The 22,631-nt window shown below is 43.2% G+C and overlaps 2 protein-coding genes across 2 annotated transcripts; both read left to right on the forward strand.

Moving 5' to 3' along the window:
- Positions 1–2,195: 2,195 nt before the first annotated feature.
- Positions 2,196–7,018, forward strand: LOC118769510 (uncharacterized protein PB18E9.04c-like). Its single transcript, XM_036516639.1, has 5 exons — positions 2,196–2,265; positions 3,094–3,312; positions 3,874–3,996; positions 5,522–6,312; positions 6,959–7,018. The coding sequence occupies exons 1-5, from the start codon at positions 2,196–2,198 to the stop codon at positions 7,016–7,018; spliced, it is 1,263 nt and encodes a 420-aa protein (XP_036372532.1).
- A 2,198-nt stretch (positions 7,019–9,216) lies between these two features.
- LOC118769511 (mucin-2-like) lies at positions 9,217–14,948 on the forward strand. Its single transcript, XM_036516640.1, has 7 exons — positions 9,217–9,222; positions 9,314–9,330; positions 9,402–10,521; positions 11,091–11,155; positions 11,524–11,669; positions 12,289–13,508; positions 14,880–14,948. Exons 1-7 carry the CDS (start codon positions 9,217–9,219, stop codon positions 14,946–14,948), a joined length of 2,643 nt encoding a protein of 880 aa, XP_036372533.1.
- The last annotated feature ends 7,683 nt before the right edge of the window (positions 14,949–22,631 follow it).

Consider the following 22,631-nt stretch of genomic DNA (forward strand, 5'->3'; position numbering starts at 1 on the left):
CCCAACCACTACAGAGGCTCAAACCACAACTGCAGCCATTACAAGTACAGCGACTCCCACCACTACAGAGGCTACAACCACAACTGCAGCTCCAACAACTACTCCAGCTGTAACAACTACTGTACCTGCAACCACTACAACAGTCCCAACAACTACAGAGGCTCCAACCACAACTGCAGCACCAACAACTACAGAGTCTGCAACCACTACTGCAGCTCCATCCACTACTCCAGCTGTAACAACAACTGTACCTCCAACCACAACGGTACCCACAACAACTACAGGGGCTCCCACAAGTACAGCAGCTCCAGCAACTACACAAGCTCCAACCACAACTGCAGCTCCAACAACTACTGAAGCCCCCACCACAACTGCACCTCCAACCACAACTGTACCTCCAACTACGACCTTAGCCCCAACTACTACAGAGACTCAAACCACAACTGCAGCCACTACAAGTACAGCGACTCCAACCACTACAGAGGCCCCAACCACAACTACAGCTCCAACAATTACTTCAGCTGTAACAACTGTGCCTACAACTACAGTCCCAAAAACTACAGAGGCTCCAACCACAACTGCAAGTCCAACCACTACTGAAGCCCCCAGCACAACTGCACCTCCAGCCACAGCTGCACCTCCAATCACAACTGAAACTCCAACCACTACTGTACCTCCAAGCACAACTGCATCCCCAACAACTCCAGAGGCTCCAACCACTACTGTACCTCCAACCACAACTGTAGCCTCAACAACTACAGAGGTTCCAACCACTGCAGCTCCAACCACTCTTCCAGCTGTAATGACAACTGTATTTCCAACCACGTCTGTAGCCACAACAACTATCGAGGTTCCCACAACTACTGCAGCTACAACCACTTCTATAATCCCAACAACTACAGAAGCGCCAACCACTACTGTACCTCCAACGACTACACCAGCTGTAACAACTACAACTACAGAGGCTCCAACATCTACTGCAGCTCCAGCCACCACTACAGCTCTAATAATAGCTAACAGAGATCCACCTACGGGAAACGAAGGGTATTTAATCCTCACGTTCAAAATTGTAGGTGGTTTTGTTGAAGCACTCAACAATCCAAGCTCGTATGAGTACATCAAATGGGAACTTAACATTACAACTGAGGTAATATTATTTTTAGATACTTCATGCTCATTTTTTGACATTGAAATCAGTTTCTCCCAATGAACTTGGTTTTTTCCATTTGCAGTGTCCTTGTTTTCTTAAATCTAAATATTTTCATAAATTAACTATACAGCACAAAAAACAAAGCTACACTTTGCTACACAAAGCAACTATTTTACCCAGTCAGAGAAACAAACATCCCTATGTATGGCTCATTAATGAAAACAGTCAAATTCATTGCAAGAACATTTCTGTCCATATATATTATATACTTAATTTTGATTTTTTGCATTTATTTCAACATGTTTATGCTCCTAGCCTATAATGAAAACTCACAAGATGTTATGTCAAAATTGAAGCAGGTGCTTGTACAATTCCTCACAAACATATTTATTTCTGCCACAAGTGTATTATTTATGCTATTTATTTATGTTTATCACTCAGACCCTGTCTCTACTCTTTTGGACTAATTTTCATAAACATGCAATATTAGATTGAATCAACTTATGACACTTGTATATTCTGATTCATTTTGACAGCTGAATCGTGGATACAGAAGTTTTTACAAGAACACTTTCCTCAGGTGTATTGTCAAACGATTCAGGTAAGAACACTAGCATCTTCTGTCACTATGGTGATGGTTGTACTTGCAACTGCAACTGTAACTGTTGTCTCCATACCAGATGGTGCCATGAGTGCTGCTTTCTGCATTTTGATGATACATGTTTGAGACTTGCTTAAGGAAATGGGAGTTAAAGGGAGGACTACCAGCTTAAATGTTTTTGTAATAACAATCATCTTTACCTTCACTTGGGAAAATAGCCTCAGCATTGTGTGGATGGTAATTTTAATTCACCTAATAGAGTCAATACTGTACTCTCCACCTCTTAAGTATTGTTGACGTTTGCTCATTATCACTGTCAGTCTGTACCCTTTCCCATCTCATCTCTCACTCTCTTTCTCTCACATCAGTCCTGGATCAATTGCAGTGGAAACAAACTTGATCTTCATAAACCAGACCTCAGTCCCCACCACCACAGAGGCAGAGATGAATCTTAAGAAAGGTCTTGATACCTTCGCAATCAACCTAGGGATCGATCAATCCACCATTCAAGCAGGTGTGTATTCTGCTTCACTCAGAGATCATTACATGCTCTCTACCACCTTGTATTTCAATTAAGACTGCAGTACTTCAATTCTATAGCTGTCACGACAAACAGAAATGTTACATTTTTAATTACACTTATACTTCGAACTCAGCTTCCCGAGGTCTTGTCTACGTACAATTCTGGGGACCTATCACCCCTGTCATTACTGAAGAAAGAGTCAAGATTCAGGAGCATAATAATAGCTGAGCTACAGTTCAATGTGAATCACTGATTCTCCCTACAGTAAAAAAAAAATTAAAACCCATGACAGCTCCACCTATTTTTCCATTCCTCAAGCCTCTGCCATCACTGTAGTCCATGATTTTCATTTCTTTCTAAATAAAGTATAGCACAATATAAACGATGGCAAACAAATTTTAACTGTGAAGGCACAAAATCTCAAAAATTCTGATCCACCAATACCCTTTCAATTAAGCATGTGAATGCATATTATTTCAATATTTTACATATTCAAAAGCAGACTGCTTCATATCTTGGAAATGTAACTTTCTGAATACAGATGATCGGTGCTCTCAGTAATCAATTCTATCTCCTCTGGCACAAACTGTGACCTGAAGCCACAACATATCGATTCATTCCCCACAAAAGAAAATGTGCTTTGAAGTTGGTTCCATGTTAAACTTTTCCTTCACTCCAGCTCTTACATGTCACCTTACATGATTTATTACTTTAATTCTTCTTAATACAGTGGATCCAACAGCAGTAACATCAACTACAGCTGCAGCCCCTTCAACAACTGCAGTTCTAAGCACAACTGCATCTGCAACCGCAACTGAGGTCCGCACAACAACTACATCAGTGCCAACTATGACGCCTACAACTCCTGCAGCTGTTACAACTACTTCAGCTGCTACCACTACTGTATCTCCAACCACAACCGTGGCCCCCACAACTGCAACTCCAACCACTACTCCAACTGCAACAACTGTACCTCCAACTACAGGGTCTGCAATCACTACTGTACCTCCTACCACAACAGCAGCCACAACTACAGAGGTTCCCACAACTACTGCAGCTCCAACAACTACAGAGGTTCCCACAACTACTGCAGCTCCAACCACAACTGCAGCTCCAACAACTACAGAGGCTCCAACAACTACAGAGGTTCCAACAACTACAGAGGTTCCAACAACTACCGCAGCTCCAACAACTACTTCAGCTCCAACCACAACTGCAGCTCCAACAACTACAGAGATCCCCACAACTACTGCAGCTCCAACCACAACTCCAGCTCCAACAACTACCTTACCTCCAACCACGACTGTAGCCACAACAACTACAGAGGCTCCAACCACTACTCCATCTGAAAAAACAACTACTGCACCTCCAACCACGACAGCAGCCACAACAACAACAGAGGTTCCCACAACTACTGCAGCTCCAACAACTACAGAAGTTCCCACAACTACTGCAGCTCCAACCACAACTCCAGCTCCAACAACTACAGAGGTTCCCACAACTACTGCAGTTCCAACTACTACTGAAACTCCAACCACAACTGCAGCTCCAACAACTACCTTACCTCCAACCACGACTGTAGCCACAACAACTACACAGTTTCCCACAACTACTGCAGCTCCAACCACAACTCCAGCTCTAACTACTACTTTAGCTCCAACCACAACTGCAGCTCCAACAACCTCCTTACTTCCAACAACTACAGCTTCAACAACTACAGAGGTTCCCACAACTACTGCAGCTCCAACCACAACTGCAGCTCCAACATCTACAGAGGTTCCCACAACTACTGCAGCTCCAACCACAACTGCAGCTCCAACATCTACAGAGGTTCCCACAACTACTGCAGCTCCAACCACAACTGCAGCTCTAACAACTACCTTACCTCCAACCACGACTGTAGCCACAACAACAGCAGAGGTTCCCACAACTACTGCAGCTCCAACCACAACTGCAGCTCCAACATCTACAGAGGTTCCCACAACTACTGCAGCTCCAACCACTACTGAAATTCCAACCATAACTGCAGCTCCAACAACTACCTTACCTCCAACCACGACTGTGGCCACAACAACAACAGATGTTCCCACAACTACTGCAAATCCAACCACTATGGCAGCTCCAACCACAACTGCAGCTCCAACAATTACAGAGGTTCCCACAACTACTGCAGCTCCAACCACAACTCCAGCTCCAACTACTACTTTAGCTCCAACCACAACTGCAGCACCAACAACCTCCTTACTTCCAACAACTACAGCTTCAACAACAACAGAGGTTCCCACAACTACTGCAGCTCCAACCACAACTGCAGCTCCAACAACTACAGAGGCTCCAACCACTACTGTAGTCGCAACTACAATGGTTCCCACAACTACTGCAGCTCCATCAACTACTTCAGCTCCAACCACAACTGCAGCTCCAACAACTACCTTACCTCCAACCACGACTGTGGCCCCAACAACTACAGAGATTCCCACAACTACTGCAGCTCCAACCACTACTGTAGCTCCAACCACAACTGCAGCTCCAACATCTACAGAGGTTCCCACAACTACTGCAGCTCCAACCACAACTGCAGCTCCAACAACTACAGAGGTTCCCACAACTACTGCAGCTCCAACCACAACTGCAGCTCTAACAACTACCTTAGTTCCAACCACGACTGTGGCCACAACAACAACAGAGGTTCCCACAACTACTTCAGCTCCAACCACAACTGCAGCTCCAACATCTACAGAGGTTCCCACAACTACTGCAGCTCCAACCACTACTGAAACTCCAACCACAACTGCAGCTCCAACATCTACAGAGGTTCCCACAACTACTGCAGCTCCAACCACTACTGAAACTCCAACCACAACTGCAGCTCCAACATCTACAGAGGTTCCCACAACTACTGCAGCTCCAACCACTACTGAAACTCCAACCACAACTGCAGCTCCAACAACTACCTTACCTCCAACCACGACTGTAGCCACAACGACAACAGAGGTTCCCACAACTACTTCAGCTCCAACCACAACTGCAGCTCCAACATCTACAGAGGCTCCCACAACTACTGCAGCTCCAACCACAACTGCAGCTCCAACAACTACAGAGGTTCCCACAACTACTGCAGCTCCAACCACTACTGCAGCTCTAACAACTACAGAGGTTCCCACAACTACTGTAGCTCCAACCACAACTGCAGCTCCAACTACTACAGAGGTTCCCACAACTACTGCAGCTCCAACCACTACTGCAGCTCTAACATCTAAAGAGGTTCCCACAACTACTGCAGCTCCAACCACTACTGAAACTCCAACCACAACTGCAGCTCCAACAACTACCTTACCTCCAACCACGACTGTAGCCACAACGACAACAGAGGTTCCCACAACTACTTCAGCTCCAACCACAACTGCAGCTCCAACATCTACAGAGGTTCCCACAACTACTGCAGCTCCAACCACTACTGAAACTCCAACCACAACTGCAGCTCCAACAACTACCTTACCTCCAACCACGACTGTAGCCACAACGACAACAGAGGCTCCCACAACTATTTCAGCTCCAACCACAACTGCAGCTCCAACATCTACAGAGGTTCCCACAACTACTGCAGCTCCAACCACAACTGCAGCTCTAACAACTAACTTACCTCCAACCACGACTGTAGCCACAACAACAACAGAGGTTCCCACAACTACTTCAGCTCCAACCACAACTGCAGCTCCAACATCTACAGAGGTTCCCACAACTACTGCAGCTCCAACCACAACTGCAGCTCTAACAACTACCTTACCTCCAACCACAACTGTGGCCACAACATCAACAGAGGTTCCCACAACTACTGAAGCTCCAACCACAACTGCAGCTCCAACATCTACAGAGGTTCCCACAACTACTGCAGCTCCAACCACTACTGAAACTCCAACCACAACTGCAGCTCCAACAACTACCTTACCTCCAACCACGACTGTGGCCCCAACAACTACAGAGATTCCCACAACTACTGCAGCTCCAACCACTACTGTAGCTCCAACCACAACTGCAGCTCCAACATCTACAGAGGTTCCCACAACTACTGCAGCTCCAACCACAACTGCAGCTCCAACAACTACAGAGGTTCCCACAACTACTGCAGCTCCAACCACAACTCCAGCTCCAACTACTACTTTAGCTCCAACCACAACTGCAGCTCCAACAACCTCTTTACTTCCAACAACTACAGCTTCAACAACAACAGAGGTTCCCACAACTACTGCAGCTCCAACCACTACTTCAGCTCCAACCACAACTGCAGGTCTAACAACTAACTTACCTCCAACCACGACTGTAGCCACAACAACAACAGAGGTTCCCACAACTACTGCAGCTCCAACCACAACTGCAGCTCCAACAACTACAGAGGTTCCCACAACTACTGCAGCTCCAACCACTACTGCAGCTCTAACATCTACAGAGGTTCCCACAACTACTGCAGCTCCAACCACTACTGAAACTCCAACCACAACTGCAGCTCTAACAACTACCTTACCTCCAACCACGACTGTAGCCACAACGACAACAGAGGCTCCCACAACTACTTCAGCTCCAACCACAACTGCAGCTCCAACATCTACAGAGGTTCCCACAACTACTGCAGCTCCAACCACAACTGCAGCTCTAACAACTAACTTACCTCCAACCACGACTGTAGCCACAACAACAGCAGAGGTTCCCACAACTACTGCAGCTCCAACCACAACTGCAGCTCTAACAACTACAGAGGTTCCCACAACTACTGCAGCTCCAACCACTACTGAAACTCCAACCACAACTGCAGCTCCAACAACTACCTTACCTCCAACCACGACTGTGGCCACAACATCTACAGAGGCTCCCACAACTACTGCAGCTCCAACCACAACTGCAGCTCCAGCAACTACAGAGGTTCCCACAACTACTGCAGCTCCAACCACTACTGCAGCTCTAACATCTACAGAGGTTCCCACAACTACTGCAGCTCCAACCACTACTGAAACTCCAACCACAACTGCAGCTCCAACAACTACCTTACCTCCAACCACGACTGTAGCCACAACGACAACAGAGGCTCCCACAACTACTTCAGCTCCAACCACAACTGCAGCTCCAACATCTACAGAGGTTCCCACAACTACTGCAGCTCCAACCACTACTGCAGCTCTAACAACTAACTTACCTCCAACCACGACTGTAGCCACAACATCTACAGAGGTTCCCACAACTACTGCAGCTCCAACCACAACTGCAGCTCTAACAACTACAGAGGTTCCCACAACTACTGCAGCTCCAACCACAACTGCAGCTCTAACATCTACAGAGGCTCCCACAACTACTGCAGCTCCAACGACTACTGTAGCTCCAACCACAACTGCAGCTCCAACATCTACCTTACCTCCAACCACGACTGTAGCCACAACGACAACAGAGGTTCCCACAACTACTTCAGCTCCAACCACAACTGCAGCTCTAACATCTACAGAGGTTCCCACAACTACTGCAGCTCCAACCACTACTGAAACTCCAACCACAACTGCAGCTCCAACATCTACCTTACCTCCAACCACGACTGTAGCCACAACGACAACAGAGGTTCCCACAACTACTTCAGCTCCAGCCACAACTGCAGCTCTAACAACTACAGAGGTTCCCACAACTACTGCAGCTCCAACCACTACTGAAACTCCAACCACAACTGCAGCTCCAACAACTACCTTACCTCCAACCACGACTGTGGACACAACATCTACAGAGGCTCCCACAACTACTGCAGCTCCAACCACAACTGCAGCTCCAGCAACTACAGAGGTTCCCACAACTACTGCAGCTCCAACCACTACTGCAGCTCTAACATCTACAGAGGTTCCCACAACTACTGCAGCTCCAACCACTACTGAAACTCCAACCACAACTGCAGCTCCAACAACTACCTTACCTCCAACCACGACTGTAGCCACAACGACAACAGAGGTTCCCACAACTACTTCAGCTCCAACCACAACTGCAGCTCTAACATCTACAGAGGTTCCCACAACTACTGCAGCTCCAACCACTACTGAAACTCCAACCACAACTGCAGCTCCAACATCTACCTTACCTCCAACCACGACTGTAGCCACAACGACAACAGAGGTTCCCACAACTACTTCAGCTCCAACCACAACTGCAGCTCCAACATCTACCTTACCTCCAACCACGACTGTGGCCCCAACAACAACACAGGTTCCCACAACTACTGCAGCTCCAACCACAACTGCAGCTCTAACAACTACCTTACCTCCAACCACGACTGTGGCCCCAACAACAACACAGGTTCCCACAACTACTGCAGCTCCAACCACAACTGCAGCTCTAACATCTACAGAGGCTCCCACAACTACTGCAGCTCCAACGACTACTGTAGCTCCAACCACAACTGCAGCTCCAACATCTACAGAGGTTCCCACAACTACTGCAGCTCCAACCACTACTGAAACTCCAACCACAACTGCAGCTCCAACATCTACCTTACCTCCAACCACGACTGTAGCCACAACGACAACAGAGGTTCCCACAACTACTTCAGCTCCAACCACAACTGCAGCTCCAACATCTACAGAGGTTCCCACAACTACTGCAGCTCCAACCACAACTGCAGCTCTAACAACTACCTTACCTCCAACCACGACTGTAGCCACAACAACAACAGAGGTTCCCACAACTACTGCAGTTCCAACAACAACTGCAGCTCCAACATCTACAGAGGTTCCCACAACTACTGCAGCTCCAACCACTACTGAAACTCCAACCACAACTGCAGCTCCAACAACTACCTTACCTCCAACCACGACTGTGTCCACGACAACAACAGAGGTTCCCACAACTACTGCAGCTCCAACCACTACTGAAACTCCAACCACAACTGCAGCTCCAACAACTACCTTACCTCCAACCATGACTGTAGCCACAACGACAGAGGTTTCCACAACTACTGGAGCTCCAACCACAACTGCAGCTCTAACAACTACCTTACCTCCAAGCACGACTGTAGCCACAACAACGACAGAGGTTCCCACAACTACTGCAGCTCCAACCACTACTTCAGCTCCAAACACAACTGCAGCTCCAATATCTACAGAGGTTCCCACAACTACTGCAGCTCCAACCACTACTGAAACTCCAACCATAACTGCAGCTCCAACAACTACCTTACCTCCAACCACGACTGTGGCCACAACAACTACAGAGGTTCCCACAACTACTGCAGCTCCAACCACAACTGCAGCTCCAACAACTACCTTACCTCCAACCACGACTGTAGCCACAACGACAGAGGTTCCCACAACTACTGCAGCTCCAACCACAACTGCAGCTCCAACAACTACCTTACCTCCAACCATGACTGTAGCCACAACAACTACAGAGGTTCCCACAACTACTGCAGCTCCAACCACGACAGCAGCCACAACTACAGAGGTTCCCACAACTACTGCAGCTTCAATCACAACTCCAGCTCCAACTACTGCTTTAGCTCTAACCACAACTGCAGCTCTAACAACTACCTTACCTCCAACAACAACCATGGCCACAACAACTACAGAGGCTCCAACCACTATTCCATCTGAAAAAACAACTTCTGCACCTCCAACCACAACAGCAGCCACATCTACAGAGGTTCCCAGAACTACTGCAGCTCCAACAACAACTGCAGCTCCATCAACTACCTTACCTCCAACCACTACTACAATACCCAGAACAACAGAGATTCCCACAACTACTGCAGCTCCAACAACTACAGAGTCTTCAACCACTACTCCATCTGAAAAAACAACTACTGCATCTCCTACCACAACAACTGCCACAACAACAGAGAATCCCACAACTACTGCAACTCCAACAACTACAGAGGCTCCAACTACAACTGCAGCTCCAACAACTATGTTACCTCCGAAAACTATAGAGGTTCTCACAACTACAACTACTGTACTGTCAACCACAACTGCATCTCCAACCACAACTGCAGCTCCAACAACTACAGAGGCTCTACCCACAACTGCAGCCCCAGCAACTACAGAAGTTCCCACAACTACTGCAGCTCCAACCACTACTACAGCTCTAATGATAGCTAACAGAGATCCACCTACAGGAAACGAAGGGTATTTAATCCTCACGTTCAAAATTGTAGGTGGTTTTGTTGAAGCACTCAACAATCCAAGCTCGTATGAGTACATCAAACGGGAACTTAACATTACAACTGAGGTAATATTATTTTTAGATACTTCATGTTCATTTTTATTTCTTGTTGTGTTGACATTGCAATCAACTTCTCTTAATTAATGTTTTCTCTGTTAAGTGTCCCTGTTTTCCTAAAACATATTCATAAATATCAATACAGTAGAAATAACAAACCTAGAGTCATGTATGATATTTTAGCCAATCAGAGAAAAATATGGTTATGTGGTTGTTTCTGGTTCATTAACCAAAACAGTCACATTCATTGCAAGTACATTTCTCTCAATAAATAATATAATTTTCTTTCTCTGCATTTATTGCAATAAGTTTATGCTCCTAGCCTATCATGACAACTCACAGGATGTTATCTACAAATTGAAGCAAGCACTTATATAATTCTTCACAAACATATTTATTTCTGCCAGCTTCAAAAATATACTAAATATTTTTTGTTTTTCTTGTATTTACTGTAAAGTGTAAATTATCGTGTTTATCACTCAGACCCTGTCTCTACTCTTTTGGACTAATTTTCATAAACATGCAATATTAGATTGAATCAACTTATGACACTTGTATATTCTGATTCATTTTGACAGCTGAATCGTGGATACAGAAGTTTTTACAAGAACACTTTCCTCAGGTGTATTGTCAAACGATTCAGGTAAGAACACTAGCATCTTCTGTCACTATGGTGATGGTTGTACTTGCAACTGCAACTGTAACTGTTGTCTCCATACCAGATGGTGCCATGAGTGCTGCTTTCTGCATTTTGATGATACATGTTTGAGACTTGCTTAAGGAAATGGGAGTTAAAGGGAGGACTACCAGCTTAAATGTTTTTGTAATAACAATCATCTTTACCTTCACTTGGGAAAATAGCCTCAGCATCGTGTGGATGGTAATTTTAATTCACCTAATAGAGTCAATACTGTACTCTCCACCTCTTAAGTGTTGTTGAAGTTTGCTCATTATCACTGTCAGTCTGTACCCTTTCCCATCTCATCTCTCACTCTCTTTCTCTCACATCAGTCCTGGATCAATTGCAGTGGAAACAAACTTGATCTTCATAAACCAGACCTCAGTCCCCACCACCACAGAGGCAGAGATGAATCTTAAGAAAGGTCTTGATACCTTCGCAATCAACCTAGGGATCGATCAATCCACCATTCAAGCAGGTGTGTATTCTGCTTCACTCAGAGATCATTACATGCCCTCTACCACCTTGTATTTCAATTAAAACTGCAGTATTTCAATTCTATAGTTGTCACGACAAACAGAAATGTTATATTTTTAATTACACTTATACTTCGAAGTCAGCTTCCAGAGGTCTTGTCTACGTACAATTCTGGGGACCTATCACCCCTGTCATTACTGAAGAAAGAGTCAAGATTCAGGAGCCTAATAATAGCTGAGCTACAGTAAAATGTTAATCACTGATTCTCCCTACAGTAAAAAAAAAAATTAAAACCCATGAGAGCTCCACCTATTTTTCCGTTCCTGAAGCCTCTGCCATCACTGTAGTCCATGATTTTCATTTCTTTCTAAATAAAGTATAGGACAATATAACAATGGCAAACAAATGTCTAATTCTGATCCACCAATACTCTCACAATCAATCATGTTAGTGCACATTATTTCAATAATTTGCAAACAGAAAAGCAGGCTCCTTCATATCTCAGAAATGCAAATGTAACTTAAATGTGCTTTGAAGTTGGTTCCATGTTAAACTTTTCCTTCACCCCAGCTCTTATATGTCACCTTACATGATTTATTACTTTATTCTTCTTAATACAGTGGATCCAACAGCAGTGACATCAACTACAGCTGCAGCCCCTTCAACAACTGCAGTTCTAAGCACAACTGTGTCTGCAACCACAACTGAGGTCCCCACAACAACTACATCAGTGACGACTACGACTATGGCGCCTACCACTACTGCAGCTCCAACTACTACTGAAGCCCCCACAACAACTACACCTCCAACAACCACTACTACAGCCCCCACAACTACAGCAGCTCCAACCACAACTGCAGCTCCAACTACTACTCCAGCTGTAACAACTACTGTACCTCCAACCACGACTGAGGTCCCCACAACAACTACATCAGTGCCGACTATAACTATGACGCCTACAACTACTGCAGCTGCTACCACTACTGCAGCTCCAACCACTACTCCAGCTATAACAACTACTGTCCCTCCAACCACGACTGAGGTCCCCACAACAACTACATCAGTGCCGACTACAACTATGATGCCTACAACTACTGCAGCTCCAACTACTACTGAAGCCCCCACAACACCTACACCTACAACAACAACTGAAGCCCCCACCACTACTGTAACCCCAACCACAACTGCAGCCCCAACAACTACCAAGGTTCCAACTACAACTGCAGCCCCAACAACTACAGAGGCTGCACCCACAACTGTTGCCACAACAACTTCTGAAATTCTGATCACCACTGTAGCCACCACAACTTTGGATACCCCTGCAACTACTGTGATTCATACTACTACAAGACTAACAACTACTGCAGCTCCCACTACTTTTGCAGTGCTAACCACTTCTGCATCAGCAAGCAATACTACAGCATCCACAACTGCTGCAAGTTCAGCAACCACTGCAGCCCCCAAAACAACCACAGCCCCAAACACTGTTGCTGCTACTACAACGAATGCTACCACAACAACTACTCCAAAACCAGCAACCTCTGCAGCTGCCACAATCCCTCCTGCTCCACCCGCCACTACTCCAACTACAACTACAACTACAACTACAACAACTACAACAACAACAACTACAACTACTACTACTACTACTACTACTACTACTGAACTCACCACACATTCAACCACCCCTACTACTACAACTGCACCTCCGACGGATCCCCCCCGACCAGACGAAGGCGTCTTAGTCCTGAAGTTCAGGATTGTGAGAACTTTTGTGGACGCATACTTAGACAAAAACTCAGCCGAGTACAAGGCCCTGGCCCTTAACGTCACTATTGAGGTAAACTCTCGATCCTGACTTCATGTCCGCATTTGCTTTTATACCCTTTCCAGCTCAGAGTGAGCTCCGATCTGTGTCATACCTGAGAGTAAGAATAAAATGCAGTCATAAAATAGTGTCAGGAGGACTCCAAACTCATCCGGTATTTGGAGGTACTCAAGAGATGTCCCATCAGGTTAAGAGTATCCCGTAGAAGGTTTATGGATAAGAAAGAATGGTGTCATTTTTGCAATGAAGAGGCACCGAAAAGACTGTCTCGATTGTACCTTGAAAATGTGCTGGTTTTTGACTTTACTTTTGGGGAACATTCAGCAGCAATTTTATGTACAGTATTGTAACGCAGCGCCCAATAGTATCGTTCACGTGCATTGAAGTAAGTGCAAAGCACAAAAAAATTTTCTTGCTTAGTGCCACAGATTGCTTCTTTGAGGGCAGAGACAGCCTGCTGTGCATTTGTACCTATGTACCACCAATTCCCCCTGTCCCTCTGAGACAGGGCACAACAGCATTGATGCCATTAGCCATCTCCCACCATGCTGGTCTCTCCTCCTGACTGGGGTGCTTCAGACAAAATTTACCCTTTGCAGGTTCTTATTGCTCCATCTCCAATGAATCAGGCACTTGGGTGTAGTTGGGCCCTCTTTCTGTGAAACGATGGCACATCCATCACTGAAGGGTTTGAGGAAGAGGAATTTGAGGAATGAGAGTTTTATGTATTACAGTACGTGAAGGTGCAAACGAGTGACAATTATATACCATCTTGTCGTTTGATATGGTTAATATGGATGACATTAACCGTATAATATCAGATAATATAAGATGGGCAGCTAAAATATTCATACTCTTGAACAAAGCAAAGACAATATACCAAAAAAATGCAGCACTTTCAACTGGCTGCTTGTAAAGGATTTGAACTTTTTTGTTAACAGTTCATTACTACAGAGGTTCATTTTCAGTTATGTACTTGCTCTTTCCTCAATGCACATTTTAAGGATGTTCTCCATGCAGCCAGCTTGTAGGTAATGTTTTAGCTACTGTGTGAGGATTTAGTTGAACATTCAAGTGTTTTCCTCAGAATTTTCATGTAAACCATCCCAGATCTTAGAGACAGAATAACCACAAATGTCCTTGGCATTTTTTCAGTAACCAAAGCAACAAATAAAATCCATTGTAAAAACAGAGCTGTCTTGCTCTTTAAGAGTACAGATATACAGTAAGATAAGCTGGATTTGCACTGATATTTTCTGATTGAAATTTATTTTAAAATTTCTATACCTACTTTAAGACTTAACGGTTATCTCTGGATATTATATTATTAATGTTTTTGACTAGTTAAACTAATTAGACTGTGTTCTGATCATTTTTTCACAGTTGAATCGTGGGTACAAGATAATGTACCCTCTGACCTTCCTCAGATGTATCATCATAGGATTCAGGTAAGAGCAGCAACTCTTTCTGTAGAATGTAGCTGTCGTTATGGTGATGGAGAACAATACCACAACTGCTGTTCAGAATTTTCAGACAATGTCAAGTTCAAACCAAAAAGGCACCAACATTTGGATGTAAACAAATGTAAGAAAATATTTCATCGGATAAACGCACCAAATTCCTCTCTCCCATGTCTCTCAACAGCAAGGGATCTGTCGCAGTGAACTCGAACTTGATCTTCAAGAACGAGACTGTTGTTCCCAACATCACCAGTGCAGAGGAATCACTTAAGGAGGCCCTTAATCAATCACATGTCTTTCTGAACATCATCACAACCAGCATTAGTGCAGGTAAGTGTTCTGCTTCACTCAAAGTTCACTGCAGTCTCTGCTCCCGAGCTCTATCTGTCCATTATATTCACAGCTCTGCCCCTCATCCATGAGGGTTTTAAACATTTTTAAAAAGAACTTTAAATCCACTGGCAACAGCTTTAAGGAAATTTACAACAACCTAAGCATTAGCTCCCTGGTATTTTTTTTTAAAAAAAAAAGGTTTCTTTAAGGAGAAATAGTGTCACTGTAGGTAGCAATGATCATATTTTTCCTTCTTTTTTTTTTATGGTTGAAAGTCCGCGCTGACCCTAGACAGCGAGGATGCAATCCCTGCCACGTCACTGTAGAAATCTACTTAAGTATAAGTAAAAACCTCTGTATGCCACATTGGTCACATATCTTAGGTAGAAGGCCGCAGTATAGCATAGTGGTAAGGAGCAGGCCTCGTAACCAAAAGGTTGGGCACTGTTATTGGGCAAGTTACTTGGACCAGAATTTCCTCAGTTAATATCCAGTTGTATAAATGGATAGCGTGTAAAAATTTTATCCGACAAAAGTCGCTCTGGATAAGAGCACCTGATAAATGTAATGTAGTGTATGAGATATGGTGTCTTATTGCTGGTACATGGATTATTTCCTCAGATGCTCACTTTGTTTCATCGAACTCTAATTATTTTCCAATCGATGCTTACTATTGAAATGTCCTTTTTACAGAGCCGGCAGTGGTCACCACAGCCTCCCCAAACACCACAGCCTCCTCGACCTCCACAACCACAACAACCACCACAACAACCACCCAAGCTGCCACGACGGCACACGGCAGTGCCGTGGCAACAAGCAGACCCCAGCTAGCCCTGACTTTGCTCCTTCCTCTTACACTGCTCCTCCTGTTCACAGAGCTAAAGCTGCCGTGGTCTTAACCAGAAACTCTAACCTTCACGCTTCTGACAGCCAATGACAAAATAGATCATAGAACGTTTCATTTATAATGTTTGGTTGATTTTACTGTACTAGTTTTCTGTCACTGTAACTACCTACCTCATTTATAACGGTGAATGACTGGATGTAAAGAGACATGTTCAGCTGTGTGGTTTATTTTAGAATATCTATAATTTTCAATCTTTAGCTTCAAGTATAACCCATAATAATATCTGTTCTTTTAAACTTATACCTCTATCATATTTATAGAAATGTTTGTCATTAAAATGAACTACATATGTTTATAGAAATGATTGTTATTAAAATTAACTACGGTACAGTGTACAAAACACAAACCTTAAATCCTTTAATCTGTGTATTCATTATTCCAGACAAATAAGAATGGCTGTGCCAAAACAGTGATTGTTTTTTAGGATGTACTGTAATTTACTAAATGCCTATAAATAATATATATGAAAGTAATATATTGCTAAAGATGTTTCTTAATATATAAATAAATCAATGCAATATTTACATATCATTTGCTTGAAGCTGTTTCTTGAGTCCAGACAACATCACATTTTGATGAGGTTTTCTCACAAAGATGAAGGAAGTCTTCAACTGTTTTAATGAAATCACTAATAGAGAATAATCCATCCTTGAGCTGAATTTTTCTTAGTGTGTCATTTTTAAAGGAATTTTCAGAGTACTGTTACTGTCATAACTATTCCAGTTATGAGATACAACATTAAAATGCATGGACTAGCTATTATGATGACTAGCATTTATGAAAAATCAAATGAGCAACAGGATTATAAGCAAGCATGTTTTACAGACATGTAAGACAGGGTGGTCTGCAGATGATCTAATGCAAAACTTTACAATTACATATAAAACTGTAAATATTTGGTGCTAACACAAACAACAGATAAAATCTGTAAATAATCATTGTCACAGCTTATCAAAAGGAAATGTTTTTGTTGCTCTCGTAACAGAATTAAGACAACCAAAACAGAAATTAAGGCATAACAAAGAACATTACACTATACATAAGGATTATATATGAATTGTTATTACCATTTTAGTCAGATTTTGAGTGAATTACATTACATTTACACATTACATTTGTGGTTTTTGATTTTATATGTATGAATCCAGCCTGTTTATTGTCTGCTATTAATTTTGCAAAATGTTATTAATTATTTTGTACATACTCTGTAACTTTCAAGCCTGTTCTGAAGTGAGCACTGACCACCTTTCGCACAATGAGAATTTGTCCAATTATCTAAAAATTAACAACCAGATACTAACATTATTAGTAGCTACAATTTCCACACCTTCCCATGTGGAAATAAACTAACGGCCATCAAAGAAGTGTAAACAGGATAGCGCCTCAGCGCTACCATCGTAGTTTTGCGTTCGCACAGGTTCGTCTCACTGGTAGTTCCTGTTTCTGTTGACTAGTTAATCGTGTTGCTACAAACTTTTCATTTAACACTTTGTGGTAATGTTATTTTGCTTAAACCAAAGTGACGTTTGTTTGGTTCCCATGATCCTGTTTTAAATGCAGCTTACACCGTCTTTTTTGAAGCGTTTTACTTTGTTAGCAGTAAGACGTTGAATGTATTTGGCAGGTAACTGCGTGCTGGGAGCTACCCAAACTTTTTTTCCAGGCAGAAGCATTTTAAATGTTTCTGAATTACAAAATAAAACCAACGTTTAGGGAACACCACCGATTGATTCCAGGCTTGCACTCAACAAACGACAACCTTAAGGGAACGTTCTTTGTTACTCGTGACACAACGTGTGTGTGACATTTTCTTATTAACCTTTTCCACGTGTTTTGAAAACGCTCCTACATCCAAAAGTATATATCCACAACGTGCTTCATACATTAACTGAAATCAATGTCTGAAACAGAAACTTGTCCAAACGTCACGGGAGCGTAGATGGTCAGCAAAAACAGAAGAGATTGCCGCCAAGTATATACTCGAGAGTAAAGTATATGAAAAACACATTAACGTAACCACATGGCTTAAATGAGGGCAGCTGTAACAGAATGGGAATGTGCTCATACAAACTCTCACCAGCAATGTTGTCTCTGATAGGCATGATCTCTACGCTACACGAGCCCTATTGGAAGGGTTATATATCATTGCCGGTGACAAGTGAAGCTGACGATTCATATTGAGGACATCTGATTAGTCGCATGTCTCTTGTCAGTTTTCCCTCACACAAGGCAAACCAGCTATCCTGTAACACATACCTGAAGGAAGGTTGGTGACATTTCTTTTAGGTGAAAGATCAACCCCTTTAGTTCAGTAGCAAAGGACATAATTACCATTCTTTTATGTACAAGGGTCGTATCATTGAACATTCACGCATTTATACACATCGCTGGCATTTAAGTTGCCTTCATCGTTTGGATACTATGGGTTATCTATTCTACATACAGGCTATGGCCAGTAGCCTGTACACATTAAAGTTACTGTATAGACCCATTAATCTGATAACTGTACTGTTCAGCTATTTTTCTTCTTTGTTTATGCACTATTAAGTTTCCTACCATGTAGACACCTCCCCCTCCACTATAATCCACTTTATGATGATGATAGCCATTTGTTGTTTTAGCTAAAAAATTGTTATTAACTTCAAGACTCCAGCTGTGGACTGAAAGTATGTTTTTTTTGGTGAATCTATCATACACCCTGTCTGTACTATTAGGTGTGAATGCACCCGACAGCCAAGCATAATTGCTAGGCATGCTACACAGTGTGCTAGTGTACACTGCACAGCAGCCTGGGGGCTCTCAGGAGCACAGAGCACTCCAGGACCAGGGACAGAGGAGGTCCAGTGGGATGCTGTCCACAGCACCTGCCCCAAACCCACAGTCAGCAGAGCTACTGCATTTCCTAACCAAACAGGCTGGTACAAACAAGGTGTGGCACCAAAGACAGCGAGGGATGCCAGACAGAAAGAGCCTAACATATTTTTCATAACCAGGCCCTAGTTTTTTTTATATATTTTTCTGCTCCATGTTCTCTTTGAAGTTGTTTTTTTTTTCTTGGCACTCGTTTTGTTTTTGTCTTCGTTTGCCATGTCCCTGTTTGGGTTGTATAAATAAGTGCATTGGGTTGCGCATCACCGCAGCCACACCCCACCCCCCGGTTTTTTGGCACCTCTGCTCACCACTCCTCTTTTTTTTTATTCCCCCCCCCCCCCCCCGATTTTACCCTCCTGCACATCATCTCTTTGACGCCTGAAACAGCTCTCTTACCGCAAGGCGCCACACCCTCAAAAGGCGAAACTGGGGTGTGCGGCCATCTCCACATCGAGCGTTTCTTCTGAATGCTGATTTATGGGAATGCTTTGAATCGTGAACAGCGGATTTAGGTGAGAATTGATGAGAAGAAACTTGACAAACTGCGATACGAAGCTTGTATTGCCCACAGTCATAAAACCACACGGAAAGAAAACACAGGTTCCCACGCAATAGCAGCAAGTCTCTGATGACTGGATTTATTGTGTCTATGGTTAGATATTTATCACCGATGAAAGGGTGTTGTCTTGGAAATCAAATAGGGAAGTAAGAAAAAAACGGTGTGTCACTCATCAGGATGTCGAAAGAGCTTGCGGAATTCACACGCCAAAACCGCCAGACTTCACACATGGTGTTTAACTGAGCTGTCTTACAGCTGACCAAATGTGACCTGAGAAAAAGAATGGCCACAATATCTTCAACCGCTCGAAAGGAAGAATTTACTCAACTAAAACGTGTCTCATCAAACATTCATCAAGCACCACCTGATTTAAAACAGAGAAGGCAGTGTGCCATGAATAAGCCCCCATTTTGTGCATCTCTACCACTCATCCCGCATCTGTTTCATTTCATTCATTACAACCTTTCAGTTACCACTATGCTACACCGCCATTCCCGCTAAAGCTTCATGAAACCCGCAGTTCTGTCTAAAAATGTGTGACATCAAAGGTCGCTTTGTGGAATGCTCCCTGTTGGCGGTGTGACGATATTGTTGTCGTTTCTGTCACGGCTGCAGGACTTCATGCGATGCATGCAGTGACGTAGATCACACAGAGAGCGCAAGCTTTGCGCGTAAAATATGCGGCATGTCACATGGGCCATGCTTTCTATTTTAGTCACTCAAAACACGTCAAATGGATAATCCATTCAGAGAATAATGCTATGGCTTAAAGATAGACCAAGTCTGACAGCTTTACATAATCTTACGATCAAGAGTAAAAAGATACGGGCAAATTCTCCTCTCTTTCAGAGACAGACTTTTTATTCACTATTATTTGTCAATACTTTTAATAAACGTTCAGCATCAAACAACATTTTTAGAAATTGTATAAATAGCTCCTACATCTCCCTCCATATATGTCAGGGTCTTTGATTTTTAAATGAAATAAACTCTGGAATTGTCTGCATTTCTAGATTTAGGTGAATTTTGGTTTCAGAAATGTGGTTGTAAATTGACTCTTGAATTTTTTATATATATTTACATTTTACATTTATTCATTTAGCAAACAATCAAATTTTTAAGACAAAGTTTCTGCTGTACCCCATGTGCCAGCAGTGATTTCTGTTTGTTTGTTTTGGATTGGTTTGGTTTGTTCTGCAGATCGGTCTGGTAAGAATGCAGGGAGTGGGTTGGCAGGAGTGTATGCCATCATAATAAATCACAAGTATATGGGTGTCGTGTTTGTCACGGCTCACTAAGCTGGAACCAAGAGTTTGCTAGAAAACTCTGGGTCTAGCCTACAGTGCAGTAACAAAAAAGTAACAAAAAACCTATACTTACAATCTATTTCCACACCTTACACTAATGCCAAACCACTCTGCTCTGATACTTTAGGTGACCTCTTAGTGCCTTCCTGGAGGCTTGGTTCGTCTCACTCACATCCTCTCTTGGACTTTGCCCCCAGGTGGAGGAATGACCTGTCCAATGGTCAGAACAGAGGGGTCACTAATTGTTACCCATTCAATATGGGAAGTGAAAAAACTTGAAGGTCTTTCATTGAGTGTATAATTTTTTATTGGTGAGTTCGTCTGTACATATATAAAAATTTTAAAAATCTGGAAAATGAAAATATTTTAAAAAATTAAACATTAAGGTATCTGACCTTATTAGAGATAGAACTCTCAAATCTTTTAATTATTGAGATTTGATTACTTTGATTACTATCTGATTACTATGTTTCCAGTATTGAGTACTGCTAAAAGTACAAGCACAGCTGTGACACAGCTGTAAGTTCAGATGACACAGACATGTGACTGCTTTCATGAGAAATAGAAAACTGGCACACACCACACATATGATTGCCCTCACACACACGCACACAGACCCCTGCACGCACGTGCTCTTACATACACACGGGTCCGTACATGCATGCCCACACACAATCGTACCCACACAAACGCATCCATGCATATGACAATGTATTCATTTGACAGATGGTCTTACTCATAGGGACTTACAACTGCATTCAATATATTTATAGAAGTAAACATATGCACACTGAATCATTGGCACTACCAGTGAAATGTAGTAAAATCTGTAAAAAATGTAGTAAAATTTGTCTCAGTGCTGTCAGGCACCGTAGGATTTGGCAGGCGCCTGCATGTCGCTAGGATGACATGGGTGGCACAGTTCATACGCTCCAATGAATACCAACTTCACTGTTGTGCCATCGGCTGTGCGCGGGTGTATCTGAGAGCTGAGAAAACGTTTCCCAACGGTGTTTCAGCGCATTTGCATTGAGACAAACCCAAAGCACAATTGCTAAGTCACAAAAACAGGGTTGCACGGAGTAGAAAAAGCATTTAAAAAACACAGCTCTCTGTTATGATGAGGAAAATAACACAAGCAAAATACTATTTTGAATTTGCATTTCTACATTAGAAATACATCTACGCGTTGGTTTTATACAAAGAATGAGAGGATAGTTCACAAGGAAGTAGAAAAATAATTTGTGCCTCCCTTCACGCTATTGCAAGAACTTAAAGAATCCACACAGCCAAACTTCCAGAACATGGTGCTGAACTGAGGCACCTCCAGGCTGATGAAACGTGACTGCTTTCGGGAATAAAGGGGCATCGATATCCTCCACCACCCAAACGTAGGAATTCCCCCAGCTTATCCGGGTCACCCCAAATGCTGCTAAAGCGGTAACTTTTTTGGCAGAGGAGGCTGTGTGCAATGAGCACTTGTCTATCTTACACACGGTCACAAAGCATTCATGCACCACGCCCCCATGCAACATTAATACCTAAAACAGTATGATACAATACAAACACAACACCTGCTCCAAAATGCTGTGTTGTATGAGATGTTTTATAATATTAACATCAAATATGTCATCTAGCATACGGACACGTTATCACAGAGAACAGCTGTGAGCAAAACTATATTGCCCTCAGTGCAGT

This window comes from Megalops cyprinoides, chromosome 22 (genome assembly GCF_013368585.1).
Source record: "Megalops cyprinoides isolate fMegCyp1 chromosome 22, fMegCyp1.pri, whole genome shotgun sequence".
NCBI lineage: Eukaryota > Metazoa > Chordata > Actinopteri > Elopiformes > Megalopidae > Megalops > Megalops cyprinoides.